The sequence below is a fragment of the Penicillium lagena genome, assembly GCF_028827675.1.
Source record: "Penicillium lagena strain IBT 129212 chromosome Unknown utg000007l_segment0_segment0, whole genome shotgun sequence".
Taxonomy (NCBI): domain Eukaryota; kingdom Fungi; phylum Ascomycota; class Eurotiomycetes; order Eurotiales; family Aspergillaceae; genus Penicillium; species Penicillium lagena.
Genome location: NW_026623228.1, coordinates 2,390,095 through 2,408,570, shown reverse-complemented (window position 1 = coordinate 2,408,570; position 18,476 = coordinate 2,390,095). Strand labels below are relative to the sequence as shown.

Sequence of the window (18,476 nt, the reverse complement as noted above, 5' to 3'; positions counted from 1 at the left end):
ACGTAGAATCATAAAAGAGTGGTTGTGGTTATTAACTGTAATGGAAATGACAGCTATATGTAATGCTAAGGATGTATGGTCCCCTGTCGGTACTAAATGAAGGAATAGGAATTAATTAGTTGATGGAGCCAGTTGTGGATACGTCGGAATGGTGCGTCTGCCTCCCGTGGAAGGTGCTGAAGGCCGTGGCAGCAACATTATGTATGTCCACGCACTCTAATTTTGTTTACGTAATCTGGGGTCCCCAACGAAACCTTAAAACTCGTTACTCTCGCCACTTCAGTCTCGGGAGATTGGCTAAAGGCCTTTTGTTTCACCTTCGCGAGTGAATAGGTGACTATCAAGCCCATTGATACAAGGTTATCTTTGCGGAGTCCTGCATAATGACTGAAGCCTTTGGCCGTGTCAAAGCCTGCACGGAGTGTCGGCAACAAAAGGTCAGTCTACCGTCTGGTGTTGAAACGTCTCCTCACAGTAACAGGTTCGCTGCGATGCGTACATGGATTATACCAAACCATGTTCGAGATGCAAGATGTCTGGACTTCGCTGTGTCATATCGAATAACTTCCAGAGGAGAAAAGGGCAAAGGTATGACACCGGAGAGAAGCATTCAGCCATATATGTAACCCCGCCATAGCAAACGCGACTTACTGCGGGAGATTGAGCATCTCAAGCAGAGCACGAATACACAAGCTAGAACAAACGCCACCAGGTCACTCCACCGGGGTACAATGCATACCGCATACGGCAGCCCCATTGGTGACGATGGGCCGTCCTCTCATATCCCCATGGTGCAGCAAACCCACCAAAGAAGCAATTCCTCATTAGATAAGAGTACTGAGGGCAAAGACACCGCAGCTTTGCACCTTTCTCAAATCTATCCGCCTGCACAAGACTCATTGACGGTGAGCCAACTGTTGCCTGCCAACGATTTGGCGTTCCCGACCATTCCTTCACATTCCAGCCAAAATGACGATTGCCCTGGAACGGAAAATAGCGATACGGTCGCCCGAAACTTATACGATGTGACCATATCTGGAAAGAAGATCGATGAATGCTACTCTCTGTACGTCGTAGTCATTCCCGGTTGAAATCACGCGAAATTGACCACCAATTACCATGTTCTATAGATTCAACAAACACTATGCACCTCTGATAGTTGGTATCTTTGATGCTCAAGTGAGACCCAATCAACGATACCAGCAGTCGGCTCTTTTGTTCTGGGCGATGGTTTACACCGGTGCCAGACGGTATACAAGGGACCCGACAATATACGAACGCTTGTCGAAGTGCATCACCAACTTTGCCTTCTCGTCTCTTTCTCAAACTGCACATGCGGTGCCAGTACTCCAAGCCCTCGTAATTCTTTGTACATGGCCAGTGCCAATGGACACTTTGTATGGAGATCCGTCCCATGCACTGGCTGGCGCGGGAATGCAGATGGCAATCCAGAACGGACTTCACATTTTTTGCCACGGAGAAGAATTTGCGAGTCAGCCATCGAAACGACAAGCCTATTCGAGACCACTATCCACCCATCAAAGATTTTCCCTAAACGGAAGGTATCAGGATGCCGAGATAGAGTTCCGAACCTGCTTATGGATTCACTGTCTTATGACTTTCCAGAGGTGTGTGACTGACCAAGTGATTGGTTCTCTTCGTATGCATTGCTGATTTGGCGAAGCACAAGTCTCGGTGATGGCTTACCCATACTCGTTATCCCAGAATCCAAAAGTCTCGATCGGTATCTGGAACTGCATTCCTTGTTACCGATTCCACTGTCATATCAATACAAAGTTCACAGAATACAGACGGACGCAGTTAACACAATCAGTCAGTGCATCGAGCTGGAAAAAAGAAACGTTGACGTCGCTCTTCACTCGTGGATTCGGAATTTTGATGACCGCATTCAAGAGGTTGATGTTGGAGGTATTGATGATATTTGTGAGCGTGATAACCATTGCAGTGCTTTGCTGAAAGGCTGAAAAAGAATATATACCTCTAATACAATATCGATACAGTTCATCTTGTGCGATGCTGCTCTCGACTTTCAGTCAGGGCTTTCCACTTTTTCGCTTCTCCGGCAGATGTCGATCCGCGTGGGATAATGCAGCTCTACACAATTGCTCGTGACAGCATCAACTGTTGCTCAAGACTGGATGGAGCCGAAGAATTTTCAACATACATGAGCCAGTATTTCATGCGGATCATCTTGTTGGCAGCCTTCTGCATCTTGAGGATAAGTAAAAGTGCTGTCGGGGACAAGCTTCCCCGCGACGAAGCCGAGGAAATATTCTTCAAAGCCGTCGAGATTTCCAAGAAGCGATCAGTACTGGACAACGACCTAGACTCCCGAAGTGCCAAAATGCTCACACAACTTTGGTCCAGCGAACGAATATTCAGAGACGATAGTGGAGTTAGGACTGGGTTGCAACTCGACCTTCGAGGCCGTTTGGTCAGCTTTCAGGTATCTCAAAAGTCGAATTTTATGAGAAACTAACCCGTCTATAGTTTATGAGTGTCATTTTTGACTGTTTCTGGTGGTGGCGAACTGAGTTTGGGGGTCTGAACAAGGGTACAGAAGGTGAAACCCAGTCAGTGTACGATCCAAATAACGTGCCATCTTCCAGAGAGATAGCGCCATGGGATAACGAAAACATGATCGCGGCTTCGAATTATATGGAGGGATATCGGGATTGGGATTGGGCTGCTATATTACAGGATGATAATATGCAGGTTAACCCCTTTGGAACATATTTGGGCCAAAGCTGATCCCGGAATTCTTGTTTCTAAAAAGAGCGACTATGTTATTCCTTTCTGGTTTCTTTTTTGGGGAGAGAATAAAGTATATACCAAGGGACTACAGTTTGTTCAACGCGAAAGCGCTAGGGACACTCACGATATAAGTCAAAGTGTTTGGACCTGTATGTGCACGAGTGAGTACTCTTGAATATCGAAGGCTTAGATTCGAACCAAACTCACCGAGATTGAAAAGTAGCTGACACGAGGCATAAAGAACCACAGTTGCCCAATGCCCAGGTCTAAATTCAGTGGCTACTAGAACACCCCCTAGCACGGCAAACAAAACACTCAGTAGAAGAAACGAGCACACTAACCACGTCTTCCGAGGTATATAATCAATCAAAAAAATAAGAAGCCCACCGCCAACCAAAGAGCCGATAGAGATAGTGTAGATGTAATACCTTGCATTGTTCGATATTTCATCGAGCATGTTGTATGTGGGATCCCAGATATTCAGATAGTCAGGCACATTGAGACCGGAGTAAGTGGCAGGTGCAACAGTAGTCAAAGTGGCTGTCACAGGTGGAAAATCTGCCACACCGGAGGTGGTCAGATTATAGATGCTCCCATTGGCGGTCACTGCTTGAGTAATAGGGATCGTGATGCTAGTGGCAGCTGCCGGTAGCGTGGTGAATGTCGTAACATTGGCAACATGGGACGCCCAGAGAGCAGAATGGGGCGTGAAGAGTTGATTCCAAGTGCATAGAAGCAAAAATCTAGCAATAATCAGCAGATCGATGTAGCTGCAAGATACCTGATATTGCCTTGTTCAAAAAGAAATTCCAAAAACCTAGAGAATCTTGACGGTCGAACCGGGATGATCGTGCCGGGGATGGATAATCTGTTATTGCCCTAGGGCTTAGTTGCCTGGGTTCATAGCCCTTTTCGAATGATGTAGATGTAGATTCTATCAAACGCGCTGTGCGACGAAACTGGCGCTTTGTCGCAGAAAGTGCTTGTAGAGGGTCATGAGCGAGATCCATAGTATATCGAGGGGACTCGGGGATGGAAAATCGCCAGACTATGGCAAGGAGGGCAGGGATGCAACCCGCTCCAACCACCCACCGCCAGACGCTATCCAGCGTCGAGAGAATTAGCTGTTTCTGTTCTAGCGGAAGCTTTTCAAACGCTGGCCCGTGGTCTGGAAGTCCTTGCAGGCCTCGCGATCGCATCAGCCCTGCCATAACCCCCCAACCCACGGCGGCTGCCAGCAATTGTCCCAGTGGCTGCATCAGAAACACAGCTGCCATCATTTTGGAACGATATTTCGTGCTAGCAAACTCGGCCGTTATCACCGCGCTCAGAGGGTACTCGGCGCCAATCCCAATTCCGAGGAAAAAGCGATAGAACACAATCCAACTCAAAATGTGCATATTATTGTACATGCCTGTTGATGCTTGAGCCATTCCAAGCGTGGCAAAGACCACCAGGGCCAATTCAAGTCCATAAAGCTTCCGTCGTCCAAGTCGGTCTGTCAGCCAGCCGAACAGTAATTGTCCAAAGGCTGAGCCAGCCAACGTCGCAACATTGATATAGAGTTCTGGCTGGCGGTTTGTTTGGTCTGGCCAGTACAAAAAAGCCAATATTGGGAGGATAACGTTAGTTGCGAAGAGGGCGTAAGAATCCGTGAGGAAGCCCGATGCAGCGACGATGAAGACCTGAAAGTCGAAACCATTATGGTCAAATATGTTAATCACTCCGGCCCGCCGGAGGCGGGGATTGTCCTCCTTTTCGTCCGGTACACGAGTAGTGCCATCTATCCACCATGGATGATCGCCAAATGGAAATGGCAACCATTTGCTCACTGCCTTCCAGGTTGACACATTTTCGTTGGATTCACGGTCAGTTGGATGGACACTTGCCATGACCGTGTGGAAAGCTTGGAATGTTCCAACATGCTATTAAAAAGACAAGTTTGATTCTTTCTGCAGTTACTACATATTCGAGTGAATACGAGCGCCGCTCAGCTGATTGTACTAATGTCCGCGCCCTAACCACTACTAGCGCTGCGCCTTTCATCGTTATTCGTCTAACTACACAACCAGTCAACGCGTTCAAATGAGGAACGTGTTCTGCTAGTCGGTGGCGCCTCCTTTTATTCACGATCATTATTGCTGCTCAACCGTTAAAGCTCTGGTCTGATTTTCATAACCAGAATTGGTCACTGTCTTTTTTGGTCGAGCACAGCAAGCCGTACTACCATACGGACATTCCACTTGGCATGCTTTCCTAATCAATATACGCAAGTGAATCTAGCAACAAGATCCGCGTTGAATTCTCCTCTCACAGAAAAAATAGAGCTCGATCGTCGATGAGTGATCCTAGCATTATACGGCGTTTGAGTGACTTCTTCCGTTCCTTTGGGGCAATGCCAAGCCCATGTCCCATCATCGATGAAGCACTGGGAAGCAGGGATACTCTTGCAGAGGAGGAGTCACTTATAGATGATACCCGATTCCTGACATCCATGGCTTACTTGAGGATCGCCAGGCTTAAACTCTGGATGTTTATTCAGACTGTGATATTCGCGTATGAGTCAACTAGAGAGAGCCAAGCTAGATTTTTCAAACATAATTTTTGATTAATTGTGCTGGGATTGTTTTGAAGAAAATTCCTTCTTCATTTCGAAGACACATGCTGGTCAACAGCGGCAACTACGGACAATAGAAAATGAGCAACATAGGACAGTGACTGAATTGTAATAATATATGCCGAGCGAGGTCTTGGAAGTCATATTGAAGGAATTTTACAACAGCAACCACCTCAATCTCACGGATGTGGCCTTGCACTATCGAATGAGACGCGTCATTGAATGATAGAACTGTAGTTAGTAGCCTGATCAGACCTGTGCGATTGCGAAACACAAGTCAGAGAGCATCAGGAACAGTTCGACGACTTCAGGGGTTCAAGATCGGCGCTCAACATGCCACTAAATTCATTAGTCTAAACCCTCTAAGTAAGTAAAATGAAAACATACCATCTTCCACGGCGTGTTCCATGCCAGTAGCAGAGGTATAGCCTGCTTATAGGCATCGCTCTTGATTGATGCCTCGAAGTGGTCCATACTATCCCATCCCCTTACCACCAAAAAGCACTTGGCCATTTCTCCGTTAAGACTTTCGTGCATTTGATCTTCCAGCAGCCAACCGGACGCCCAGCTCTGGCTCCCTGTCACAGCCGGGCTGTATATCTCATCAAACCTGAGGAAGTCGTCTTGTACCTGTTTCCGAAAATCTGGTGTGACGCGAGAGACTGGAAAATAAGACAGTACAAACTCCACTACCCTCGCCATAGCAGGTCCATCGGGCCCGAACACCGGCCGATTCAGAGCAACATGGAAAATATTGAGTGGCTCGCCACAGAGACTGCGAACACTTTTCAGAAACGGACTGAATTTCAGTGCAGACTCATTGCCAACGCTGTTTTGAAGATCATCCTGCTCTGATGTGATTTGAATGACATTCTGATCCTGGAGTTGTGAGCCAAGGACGAAGTCAGGGCGAGGATTGACTCCTTTGAGAGCTCGGACAGCCTCTTGAATCGTGTCCTCAACGGCTGTGTTCGGCGCTTCCGCATCGGCAAATGAATTTGCATCAAGTTGTATGACTACGGCGACCGCCATATTATAGATGATATAAATGAAAGGAACAATTGACTGTGGATTGAAGAGCAAGGTGATGTGTGTTCCGGATACAGAAATCTGAGCACCCAGGGACTTCTGAAAGGCCCGATATTGCTTTAAATAATAAAGACTGGTGGAAATTCACAACACGGTCTCGCTCACTCCTTAACGACTGTAATCAGACTCGTAGTTCGGCCTCCAGTAAAGACCGAGGCCGTCTGTAATAGTATGGTTCGGTTAGTAATCCGATCCGGGTTTTGACAAAAACCGATAACTCCGCGACGAGGAAGGGATGGCATGGCCCTGCAATGTGATTTGTGCGGCACGCAGTCGGGTCGAGAGTTCTAACTTCAGATTTGTTCACCCGTGGTAGTAGTGTAATACAACAGGGTCATAGTCTTCTGTAATGATTGATTCGGTCCTTAATCGGCAAATGAGCAACATCTCCCAGCATACTTTGAAACACTTGACCGAATTCGGCGACCTGGATAACTAACCCTGATGCTGTCTCTGGAATTGAATTTCTCGCATGTGTATTAAACCGCGTGAGTACACCGAGTCCCCATGGTTCGGAGGTGGGTATTTACCATAGGATCAATCGCCGGTCCTTAGTGAGCAGTGATAGTGTATCTGTACAACCTGGTTAGCTTCTGACATTCTTGAGCAGTTTAAATAATGAAAGTCCCGTAATTATACATATTTGTAAGTTTATCACTCTCGATCACATTGTTGTCATGGTCAACTGCGATAGGCTTATCTTTAATCGAGTCTTCGGTCAATATCTCAACATGTGATTCGGTCGGAGCTCTAATATCGAACACTGATCGAACCCTGGACCTTTACATTTGGATGTATTGTTTAAAAAGTGATGATGATTGCGATTAGTGGATTGGAAAGTATAAGAAGATATTGTAAAGTAAATTGAATAAAAACGAATATCAATATTCTGTGCTTTATACTGGGTAACTCAGAGAGCCCACGCCAAGTTCAACCAGTTCCGACTCCAAACTTGAGAATTCCGGACAGAATAAACTAAAGTCCGGTGTGGGAATGAAGAAGGGTTCAGGAAGCTGTGTGTCAAATGCCGCATTACGAAAACTCTGCTCATCGACCACATCGCAATTCTGGGGAAGTTCGAAATGCTGTGTTGGCTGTCGGAGACGATTGATGTTGTTTAAAGCGTCGGAGGATGCAGTTCTCCCCGGAGAAGAGCACGGCCTGCCGGAAACCCACATACGCTTTAGCAGACTTGCAAAACGACTAGCAACATGGCAATCACTAAGCGCAGCTTCTTCGAGTGCTTGTATAAATTGCTGTACTAAGTGGGCAATTTCGGCATACTCAGTACTCACTAGGGCACCAAAGACGTCTGCTTTGTATAAAAAGACAGCAGAGTAGACGGTATATCTATCTCAAAAATTAGCCAATCTGTGCAAAATTCCCTGGATTATATCAGTGAAACCGTGAAGCGTACACGTAAAAGCGAAACGGCATATAGCGAATCTGTGCTTCAGAGCTTGTCTGGACAGCTATTGCCAGAATCTTCCGGGCGGCATCTACTGACTCGAGAATATATGAGCCCTCTGGAGCAGACATGATACCCCGTGGGAACAGCGAGATAGCGCCCTTTCGCCCCGATGCTGTCGGAACTGGTTCTCTTCGGCTGGGCTGCACAGCCCTAGAAAGAAGCGACTGGAAAGAGAAAGCACTAGCATACAAACGGACATACTCCTTGAATATGTGCATTGTGCAGTTCAGCTTTGGAGATGCCTCGAGACTATCCCAACGTCCTTCCCACGCCGAGATAGAGTGTCGGAAATCGTCCAGATAGCGATTATAGTCTCCTCGTCGGACCATCTGGGCTCTTCGCTCTTTGGATGCGTATAAAGTGTCGTGCACGTTGTGAAGTAGTTGAGTGAGCTCTATAGTAGCTTGTAATACGTGTGCATATTTATGTTCTGCGTCTGCTCTGAGCTGTAGACTTGGAAAGTCGTTCGCTGTGAAGTTGGTGGAGAGAGATGGACCGCGTGTCCAAAAAGACTGTCCCATTCGGACGGAGATTTGTCGGTCAGATATGTATACAACTATCATGATAAGTTAGTGATGAAGCAAGTCAGCAAGGGTTGTCGAACATACATATCCATGCTAGCAGCTTTCGATTCTCCAGTTCCTGCGTCTCTCCAATCGACGTCTCCCGGAAAGACGCCTTGTCTAGACGGAGCAGATAAGAATGCCTCACTGCCTGTCCAATAAGTGACTAGGCCATATTATCTTCAACGGCACTTAAGTTCCTGGGGAACATGTTGGGATAGGAACATGTTTCGAGCTGCAGGTAAGGAACCCACTCCGCGAGAAGCAAGAGGCCCTCGACCGAGCCAACTCTCAGTGTCGATGGCGTAGCGAGGAGTACGTCTAGCAAATGTCGCTTTAAATATTTCCAGCAAAGTTGGTGGATGTTTCGGTACGCGATCTCGTCTTTGGACGCAATTGTCAGAATGACTGTTAGGAGGAAAGGCTCTTCTACTGCTGTTCTGCGCGGATCTTTTGTTGCAAGAACTTTTCTGGGAGCAAGGGGGCAGAAAGTGTGGTAGTTAGAGTCGTAACTAGCGAGTCAGATGGTACATATTTGCGAGGGGCGAAGGTTTCGCACTGCTGGACTAGAAGATTCACAGTGTCTGTACCTAACACGCCGATCACCAATGTCTCCGTTTCGGAAAGCGGCGATTGCGACGCCGGGGGCTGTATGAGATTCATCGTATTACCTGCAAAGGAGGTCACCATCGGTGCTCCATTCAAGGAGCAGTGCCCCGTGAAGGGATCCGAGGCCATGGAGTTGGTCGGGATGTTAGGAGCCTGGGTGTCGTTCGCTGCAAGTCGGGCAAGGATCTGGAGTGCATCACCCGGATTAGTTAACTCGGCGTAGATAGGATCTTCGTCCCCTTTCACTGGGTCTCTATTCTGTCGACCGCTTGACTTGTGCTCTATTCCAGATCCGCTAAGGGATGGCAAAGAGTTTTGCTTTTGCCGCGACTGTCGAAACCTGGAGAAGTCGCCCCCGCGCCGCGATCCGGCAAGAACACATTCATCTCCGGCACGGAGACACTGCAAGCATGAGGACCTATCGGACAAGTTTGTCCTCGAATATGTTAGCGAGAGGGTACCTCGGGGTTGAGAATATTAACTCACTGGTCACATTTGAGCTTCCGTTGGCGACACCGCTGGCATGCACGGTAGACACGAATGTTTTGACTGCGAGTCATAGTGTATCATACGTGAGCGACAGTGAAGCTAATGCTTTCACAGGGTAAGAAATTTCACTCCGGGGAAATCTGGTCTAGGGGTGATATTGTTGAGAACCCGGCAATAGACGGGATCGGAGTGTGGGGGTACGGGGTACGATGTACATAGCATCCAATAAAAAACGATTCAACTGATTGAACCTAACTATCTAATTACCGAAATCATTTGAAGACGTGCACGACTTGAGTGTTACAATACCCAAGGAACCCGGTAGAACCCCATTCACCCCCAAGTCCACTCTCTTTTTGCCCCGATAGCATCGCTCGTGGCGTCGTTTTCGCCCAGGAATTCACAAACACGCTTCCGGCCTGCATCAACCGGCCAACTCGCTCTGCCCGAGCAACATCAGCACTCCACACAGAAGCTCCTAGTCCGGAAGTAGTCCCGTTCGCACAGGCGATGACATCCGACTCCTCGGACCACTTAAGGACTGGCACAATTGGACCTGATTCCAACAAAATTAGTAAATGCGACCGAATCCCCGCGGTGAAAACGTACCAAACTGCTCCTCAAGGACGATTCGAGATGTGGGAGGTGGGTTGTCGACGATACTAGGTGAGAGGTAGAATCCCTTGCCAGAGGCCATGTGTTGGGGAGCAAGAGCAAACTTGTAGCCTTGGGCCTCGCTGTCGGCAACCAATTCCTTGACCTTCTCGTACTGCATTTTGTTCTGCATGGGACCCATTGTGGTACTGGGGTTTCCCGCCTCGCCAACCACCATCCGAGAAGCTGCATCCACCATCGCTTCCAGGAATGGCTTATAAATGCTCTCGTGTACATAGACTCTCTTCGTGGCAACACAGACTTGACCGGAGAAGACGAAGCAGCCTTGAACGACTTCCGGTGCTGTCTTCCCGATATCCACATCAGGATAAATGATAGCCGGGTCATTGCCTCCCCTGGAGATTGATGGTGTGTGTTAGAAAGCTCTTCGCGGGTCTTTCAGAAGTGAATCCTTACAGTTCAAGAGTCACACGCTTCAATGTCCCAGCCGCCGAGGCCATAATCTTTTTCCCAGTTTCACCGGAACCTGTGAAGGTGATCTTGTTGACATTGGGATGGTTGACCAACGCCGGACCAATAGAGTCATCGCCACCAACAACCTGGACAACACCAGGAGAGAAGATCTTCTGTGCCTGCTCAACCATCTTTAGTGCCGAGTAAGGTGTAAACGGTGACGGCTTAACGATGATGGTACACCCGGTCAACAAGGCAGGCAAGATCTTTCCAAGAGACAGCACGAGAGGGAAGTTCCATGCGCAAATAGCTGCGACGACTCCGACAGGAACATGACGGGTTGTCTGGATGCGTGTCTCGTCCTCAATTCGCTCTTCCGGGATGCGAAGTTGCAGATTGTGATCAAACAGAGCTAATACCTCGTTCGCCTCACCAGACGCCACAGCATGCGGCTTTCCGCACTCCGCAATAACAGCGGGTGACGGTTTCTGAGTAGGCCTTGTGCTTCTCGTTCCTCTTCTCGATAAACTCCCTCAAGCTCTTCGACACCACCGCGCCCGGCGTCAGTCCACTCTCTACCGGTTTCCCAAGTTGCTCCCACATCGGTATCACGCCCGTCCACGGCTGCTGCTCAATGTCCGGCCCATCAAGCCGCGTATTTCGAGGCTGGATCCCAGGAACCCCGATCCGGCTCTTGACGGACATTCTGTCGATGGTAACCTTAATCACGTACACGAGGCTGACCTGTAACGAGGCTACTGGGTTCACCTCCTCCCACCGGTTGGCCACGATGTGGTTCGTAACCGCGCGCATAACGTTTCTCTTGATTGCTTTGTCTTGCACCGGCGCGCATGTCCCATGGATGACCGCCGAGCGGTAGTTGAAGCTGTGGCCATTCGGAGCGGACGAGAGAACCAAGCCGTCCACTGTATAAAGTTATCACGGATGATCCAAGTGTGATGAGCATGGAGGTAATAAAATTTCTAAAAACAATTATCAGACGTACCTTTTGTGGCCGTGATGCACACCTTCACTTGCTCCTTGGGCTTGTTGGCCTCTGTTGTATGGCAATCAACTGCGATGGTACCATTTACCTCTTCGCTCTCTTGAATCGCCTTCTGTACCAATTCCATTAATCTAGTACTAGGATGCCCGTGCAAATATACCGTGGTCTTCTTTGACCTTCCACCGTCGCCGTCTCTTGAAAGGCCGTTGGCCTCAAGATCTTCTTCATTGCTGACTAGGGCAATCATGGGCATGCACGCCGGTAGCCCATCGTCGACGTAAGACACATGAGCAATGAAGCAGTCGTCGAATACCGACTTGATGGACTGGATATCGTAGGTAGCGCGCTCGATATTCCGACGTAGACGAGACTGTTCCATTTTTGCGATTCTGTTGCACTTCCAAGTTTGGCAGATTGTTTTGCTCACAAGGGAAAACCAACAATTTCGGCATGAAAGGGTTTTTATCATCAAGGCATCTGGCGATATTTCAAGAGCTGGACTTCTCTCAGCATCCCCCAATCTGGCGTGAAGAGTAAATAGATTGGTAACGCTGTGAATGGAGCATCATTGCATGTTTGTACTCTTATTACATCAGCTACATGTGGTGAAGTGTGAAACCACGAAGGTGAAGAAAGAAATAGGGTTCCAGCGATAGGGTAGCTGATAGCATAAAGTGGAGTTGCTTTGGGCTCATCACCACTACTAGCCAATCGCACACGCATTTAGACCCCTTCTTCTCCTATGTGTACTCACTATCCCCTTCACCGTCAGCGTAAGCATTTTTAGTGTGTAAATTTAGTGTGTACAACTAGTATAGTAATACGCGCTCTTGTTGGTTTATCATGGCTAATGTTGGTTACGAGGAGTCTTGTGTAATTATTAAATTATGGATACAAAACTCCACCATGGGGCAATATCGTTGGCCCAACCCGTGTCTGGCTGAGCTGGCGGAACAGTGACGAGCGCCAAGGATGCACGAAATGCTGGCTGGTTCAGATCCCACACTGCAATTCAGGCCTGTGTCATACACATGTGCTTTCTCGCCCGTTGAGTTTGACGAACTGCCTTTATTTCTTCCAGTGATTGGCAGCGGTGACGATAGTGACGATGAGAATTGCCACGCAGATGGTAACTCCAGGGGCAATCCACCTGAGTGCAATAAGACCTTCGAGCATAAAGAGCACCTGAAGCGATAATGAGCCACTCCAAGAAAGACATATGTCTGCTGGGTGCCTAAGCCAACCGCGCTTTTCCACGCAGCGACACCTCAACGCTCACTACATAAAAGCACACAGCAGGCCGGGAGATCGCAACCGTTATGTTGTCAGCCTCGATATGAAGAGCCCGGACTACACTCCTGACTTCCGCGGTCTGCTGACCTCTGACGGGTGCCCGCTCTGTCAAAAGGCATGAGAAATCCTCAACTACTAAAATCCTTATCTGAAAGAAATATGTTCCTTTTATGTAGGTCGAGATGAAACTGTATCAGGGCAGCAGTGCTATGAGAGCGAATATTACTACGTCGCTCACATAAGCCACCTAATCATTACTAACGCCAATGGCACTCGGAACTTCTTCCCGCAGAAAAACTGCTACGGTGTCGGATCCGACAACATTTATTTCCTGTGCGGCCAGTTCGCTCCAGACTACCCTAATCGTGCTTCTGAATTTGCGTAGGGTAATAGTTGTTTCCTTGTTGAGTTCTAGGAGAATTGAGTCTAATCCAGACGGGTATGGACTGGCATTTTGCCCTCCATGATCGGTGAGTATGATTCTGATATAATCAGCGAGTCAAACTCTCTCAAGGATTTATAGTACGTAGCCACAGCTAGAATAGATGGCATGGGAAATGAACAAATGCTTTGATTCTCGTCATGGTTTAGTTACAGGGTAAGAGTCAATGATTCCCAAACCGTATCTCTTTCCATTTCTCTTCCGAGGTTCCACCCCGAACGGCAAAATTCATCCAGCAGTCGTGTTAGCTTAAAATAAATGTATGGGGAATGAACAATCAGGTCGGCCCATTTATTAGCCGGAACAGGATTATTTAGGAAGATCAGGCCCTCGAGTTGTTTTTCCAGAACAGGGATCGTCACTTGCAGAGCGTCCATAGCGATGCCGTACCGAGATTGCAACAAGCGAATAATACCGAGAAACTCGGTATAGATTTTGATCCGCATGGGTCCCTCATTTGGGGAACATGGTAGAATTCTGTCTACGCATAGAAAAATTGCTGGGAGAAACAAGATGGCAGAACTGTATATGTGTACGCAATTGAGATTAGTCTGATATAGGGAACATCTGGACGCAGGGAACTTACACACTGTTGGGCATATATCTCATAACATCAGCCTGAGCAGACTGCCGAACTAAGCTTTGGAGATTGATAAATGAAATTTCCAGGTTGCGCTTGACACGGTGTAGTTTCTGTTCCAGCACAATTCCTTCCTTATTTCGCTGTAATTGCAGTAGCATTGCCATTGTATTATACAGGGCAATCTTACTGGCGCTAAAGTTTTCATCGTCAATCGTGTTCCACATCTAGTCATACAGGTTGGAAGAGCTTACTACCAGTAAATGCATATTAAGTTCCTGTGCATCGTCACTGCTTGCCTGAGCACTCCTGGCGGACACTCTAGTGGATCCGGAGCCCTCTTTGACAAAGAAGACAACCATTCATCCAGGTCAGCTTGAAGGAGCTGGATGCGCAGCCACACGTGCACCAAGTTCAAAGGCCTGTCCAGGTCTTTGTATGGCTGCTGCAGAGACTTTATTTGTTGTACGGTCATTAACAAAGGCGTTATAATTTTGGCGAGATGGCACAGCTCAGTGCCCCAGAATCTCAGGATAGATTGGTGATCTGAAGGACACACCATCGAGCTTTTCGTCCCCGACTCAAAATCCACCGGACATAAACCGTACTCGTCAAGATTGAATTGATCAGGCGTGATTAATAGTGGTTGTCGGACCACGAGGGCCAGAATCCGATCGCGAATAATGCATGACCGCCATAACCTCTTTCTATGGGAATCAGATATGACATTAGCACTACGACAATCATATTGAACGCTGCTGCAGAACTTTGCGTTTTCAATCGCTCGTTCTAACCACATATTATTGATGTGTTGGTCAGTGAGTTGGTACTGGTGGGACAGGAGGAGGGCGCCTTGTGCGATGCAATAAGGATCAGCTTCCACTCTGTGGTCGAAAAGCAACTGCCAAGGTCAGCTCTGGCGGCCTATCCATTCAAAGAATGATTGAATTACCTTCGCACGCCCATAGAACGCATTTCGCGCTTCCACGTGATCACAAAATCCTAACGATGAGATAGTCTCCTGCTCGACGATCTTGAATTTGAATAAGTATATGGAGTGGTGGGTAGGAGAGCGACAACAACACACCCCAGCAGCTGCAAAGAGCATAGCTTGTAAGATGAACAGAGACAATGAAGAACCCTGCTCCTCTTCGCCCAGGTAAGTTCTCCAGAACCATCCCTCATCGATCACTGGCAGGAACGGATGAATAAAATAGAAGTATTGCTGGATGAATTCATTCAAATGAGGCTGGCTAGGCATATAGAGCGCTTTCGTATGCTCCAGGTTTGCAATATCGAGGAGGTTCAAATCTAGTGCACTTAGCTGTACGAATGGATAAAGGGAGTATCGCTGGAATTGACACTTTTCATTGCCAGAAACCTGTTGGTTTGATGGCGAGATAGGCTGGTGCGTGTTGCAGTCGACTTGTTTGTTTTTGTCCTTTTTAGTTGTCACACAGACGTAACGTAAAACCTCCTGTCGTAGAGACGGACTATTAAATTTCGGTCGAATCAATGTCGTCTAAGAGATATCTCATGACTTAACTGTTTCTAGATCAGCTGTGAACTGTGGTTCGGAGCCCATCTGCATGTGCTATTGATGATTATTAGCTGTCGTTCTTTCTTGTTTCAAGACAGTACATTCAACAGAAACAGCACAATCGCTATGGCCCTGCTCGCCTGCATAAATATCTATGAGCAAACCTCGGACCTCGGCTATAAGTGATGTTTCGTAAAGCCTTTGCGGTCGAGTTTTCATATTGGGATAACTGACGGTTCGGTACAGATGTAACGCATTGCGTCGGGCCGATTTCGGCCCGGACACCAATAGCGGCGGGCCGCTTTGTTAGGTGTTCGCCGACGCAGAAATGCCTAATATAAGCGATTTCGTAAAGGAAAATGCGAGATCTCTTCAGGCCGCTGGTGTGCGAAATCCTACAATACTCGTTAGGATTTCTTTGAGTGTCTCAGACCTTTCCTCTAGCAGACATCGGACAATCCTAGAGACGCCTGGTATCCCAGATACTAATCTGACCTATACTGTATCAACACACAAAATGCGAGTCAAACCCATCTCAGAACCTCCAACGATCCCAGTCACGTACGTCCGTGGCGGAACCAGTAAAGCGCTGTTCTTCCATGAGGATGATATTCCACCTCCAGGAGATCAACGTGACCGATTCCTGCTGCGGATGATGGGATCTCCAGACCCAATGCAGATTGATGGAATGGGGGGTCCTACATTGTTACCTCGAAGGTAGCTATCATCAAGCCGTCCGATCTACCAGACGTGGACGTGGGTTATACTTTTGCACAAGTCGGGATCGAGACAGCCACGGCCGGATATGCAGGAAACTGCGGAAATATCTCGGCTGCCGTGGGTCCATTTGCTGTGAATGAAGGGTTGCTGAAGGAATCTAGACCCGGGTTGAGCTTAGATGGGAAACTCAAGACAATGGAGGTTCGTATCTATAACACAGGTACCAAGAAGGTCCTAATCTCTCATGTACCGGTGGATGATAGCACTGGAAGAACGCTAGAGAGCGGAGACTTCTCCATTGCAGGTTGTCCCGGTACTGGGGCTCCGATACTCATGGACTATACTAGCGTTTGTCATACTCGTTTCGGCATTTTCATCCTGCTGACTCTGACGTGCAGGTAATCGGCGCAACATTAGGGCAGGGAATATTTCCGACTGGTAATAGGATTGACGAGACTGAGATCAACGGAAAATGTGTTCCATTCACGGTCTGTGACGTTGGAAATATAGTCGTTTTTGCCAGAGCTGCGGATCTGGGAATATCGGGGCATGAGTCTCCAGCCGAAATCGACAAGAACGAGACAGTTTTGGCGAATGTGAAACAGCTTCGTGGAAAAGTTGCATATAAAGTGGGCATGTGCAGAAACTGGGAGAGAGTGGACGAGGAGTCGCCCATGATACCCATGATCGCATTAGTTTCCCCTGCCACGGACGACAGGGCATACCTTCAGTCAAGGCTCTTTCTAGACAACCGGTGCCACTCCAGCATGGCGGGGACAGTTGGCATCTGCACTGCAGCCTGTAGTCGAGCTCGATGGACACTTGTCCATAATATACTTGATCCAGTGGACATCAAGAGCAAGATCGTGAACATCCAGCATCCGTCCGGAATTTTGCCCATTTCTGTCGAGCAGCATCCTACCACCGGAATCAAGCCAAGCGGGGAATTTAGTGCTGCTGGGCTCGTCATGCTCAATGAACACCCTCCCTGTTTTATTGAAGGGATTGTGTTTTGTGCTTACGTGAGTGCACTGAATATTTCCGAAAGTTAACCACGCCAATTGAACGTATTATGTATCACTTGACGATTGGGTCATAGCGATATGTACTGTATGCTTAGATACCGAACGATGAATCGACCATACAGAAATCAGGGAGTCTTCGGTGAAGTTCAGGAGAGGGTGCTACTGGATGATGCATTCCTTCGATATACTATGTATTAACACAACCTATGATCGCGCGAAAAAAGTATCCCAAAGACCTTACAGGCCAGTTTTTTCGTTGATCTGATATTTGAAAGCGATCATTGGAGAGTACCCGGATCGAATTGCCGATAATTGTTATTAGATCACCATCGATGCTTTACACGATAATCATATCTAGGGCGCGACGTACAGAAAAGCATTTCTACCCATTATCTTTGCAGTCCGCTTTAAGGGAATATAAATTAGTCGAAATACTGATCAGCATTATGATCAGTCTCTTGTGCTTTCCTCGCGCTGATACATAAACTTTCGGGAAGGTAGGATAGGCTGTATTGCCATTAAATACAGAAAGCCCCGCAGTCACTTGCGCCACGCGGCACCCTTTTGCTGACAGTAAAATATATTAAGCTTTAAATCCATTCATCATCTTTTGTTGGATTTCTCCTGCCTGCGACCCACCAAGTATAGCAACTACAATCGTATTGACCACGCCATGTCTTCACATACAACGGATAACCCCGAAAGCTTCTGGTAGAGTTCAAATGCTAGCAACAATTATTCCACAGTGGAGAAAATCACGTTGCCTTTCGCAAAAGGACTTATTGGGCAGGCGCGGGTTACAGAGAGTCCTGAAGACTTTCTCGCAATCCTTGATCATGGCTGTGGTACGGGCGTCATCGCACTTGCTCTACATCAGTCTCTCTCTGAAAGGTCAACGACAAGCTGGCACCTGACTTGCATGGATATTTCGCCTTCTATGATCACACAACTCCAAGCACGGATTGATGCGGCTGGCTGGAAGAACACCGAAGCCGCTGTTTCCGACATACAGAAAACTAGCTTGTCCAGTGCATTTTATAGCCATATATTCGCATCCTTTGGTTGGTTCCACAATTAAATTGATAGTGCGTCAAGTGACTTACACAGGCGAATTCAATAATCCAGTTTTCATGGCACTTCCAAGTTACGAAAATGCGCTTGACCTGCACATTTATTTCCTCTCAATATT

The 18,476-nt window shown here is 47.7% G+C and overlaps 8 protein-coding genes across 8 annotated transcripts; 3 read left to right on the top strand and 5 right to left on the bottom strand.

The window, feature by feature from the left end:
• Positions 1 to 731: 731 nt before the first annotated feature.
• Positions 732 to 2,500, top strand: N7510_010512 (uncharacterized protein; the record flags this gene model as incomplete). The annotated part of the gene is made up of 2 exons (XM_056982437.1): positions 732 to 1,086; positions 2,055 to 2,500. 2 exons carry the CDS (start codon positions 732 to 734, stop codon positions 2,498 to 2,500), a joined length of 801 nt encoding a protein of 266 aa, XP_056830273.1.
• Positions 2,501 to 2,860: 360 nt separating this feature from the next.
• Positions 2,861 to 4,667, bottom strand: N7510_010511 (major facilitator superfamily domain-containing protein; the record flags this gene model as incomplete). Its single annotated transcript, XM_056982436.1, has 2 exons — positions 2,861 to 3,545; positions 3,868 to 4,667. The coding sequence occupies 2 exons, from the start codon at positions 4,665 to 4,667 to the stop codon at positions 2,861 to 2,863; spliced, it is 1,485 nt and encodes a 494-aa protein (XP_056830272.1).
• Positions 4,668 to 5,707: 1,040 nt separating this feature from the next.
• On the bottom strand, positions 5,708 to 6,424 carry N7510_010510 (uncharacterized protein; the record flags this gene model as incomplete). Its single annotated transcript, XM_056982435.1, has 2 exons — positions 5,708 to 5,731; positions 5,780 to 6,424. The coding sequence occupies 2 exons, from the start codon at positions 6,422 to 6,424 to the stop codon at positions 5,708 to 5,710; spliced, it is 669 nt and encodes a 222-aa protein (XP_056830271.1).
• Positions 6,425 to 7,377: 953 nt separating this feature from the next.
• Positions 7,378 to 9,684, bottom strand: N7510_010509 (uncharacterized protein; the record flags this gene model as incomplete). Its single annotated transcript, XM_056982434.1, has 6 exons — positions 7,378 to 7,831; positions 7,899 to 8,508; positions 8,561 to 8,681; positions 8,703 to 8,939; positions 9,029 to 9,560; positions 9,611 to 9,684. 6 exons carry the CDS (start codon positions 9,682 to 9,684, stop codon positions 7,378 to 7,380), a joined length of 2,028 nt encoding a protein of 675 aa, XP_056830270.1.
• A 201-nt stretch (positions 9,685 to 9,885) lies between these two features.
• N7510_010508 (uncharacterized protein) lies at positions 9,886 to 12,066 on the bottom strand (the record flags this gene model as incomplete). The annotated part of the gene is made up of 6 exons (XM_056982433.1): positions 9,886 to 10,169; positions 10,223 to 10,623; positions 10,685 to 11,093; positions 11,155 to 11,607; positions 11,688 to 11,799; positions 11,848 to 12,066. The coding sequence occupies 6 exons, from the start codon at positions 12,064 to 12,066 to the stop codon at positions 9,886 to 9,888; spliced, it is 1,878 nt and encodes a 625-aa protein (XP_056830269.1).
• A 593-nt stretch (positions 12,067 to 12,659) lies between these two features.
• On the top strand, positions 12,660 to 12,884 carry N7510_010507 (uncharacterized protein; the record flags this gene model as incomplete). The annotated part of the gene is made up of 1 exon (XM_056982432.1): positions 12,660 to 12,884. The coding sequence occupies one exon, from the start codon at positions 12,660 to 12,662 to the stop codon at positions 12,882 to 12,884; it is 225 nt and encodes a 74-aa protein (XP_056830268.1).
• A 1,120-nt stretch (positions 12,885 to 14,004) lies between these two features.
• Positions 14,005 to 14,229, bottom strand: N7510_010506 (uncharacterized protein; the record flags this gene model as incomplete). The annotated part of the gene is made up of 1 exon (XM_056982431.1): positions 14,005 to 14,229. The coding sequence occupies one exon, from the start codon at positions 14,227 to 14,229 to the stop codon at positions 14,005 to 14,007; it is 225 nt and encodes a 74-aa protein (XP_056830267.1).
• Positions 14,230 to 16,059: 1,830 nt separating this feature from the next.
• On the top strand, positions 16,060 to 17,314 carry N7510_010505 (uncharacterized protein; the record flags this gene model as incomplete). Its single annotated transcript, XM_056982430.1, has 3 exons — positions 16,060 to 16,237; positions 16,291 to 16,610; positions 16,661 to 17,314. 3 exons carry the CDS (start codon positions 16,060 to 16,062, stop codon positions 17,312 to 17,314), a joined length of 1,152 nt encoding a protein of 383 aa, XP_056830266.1.
• Positions 17,315 to 18,476: the final 1,162 nt, after the last annotated feature.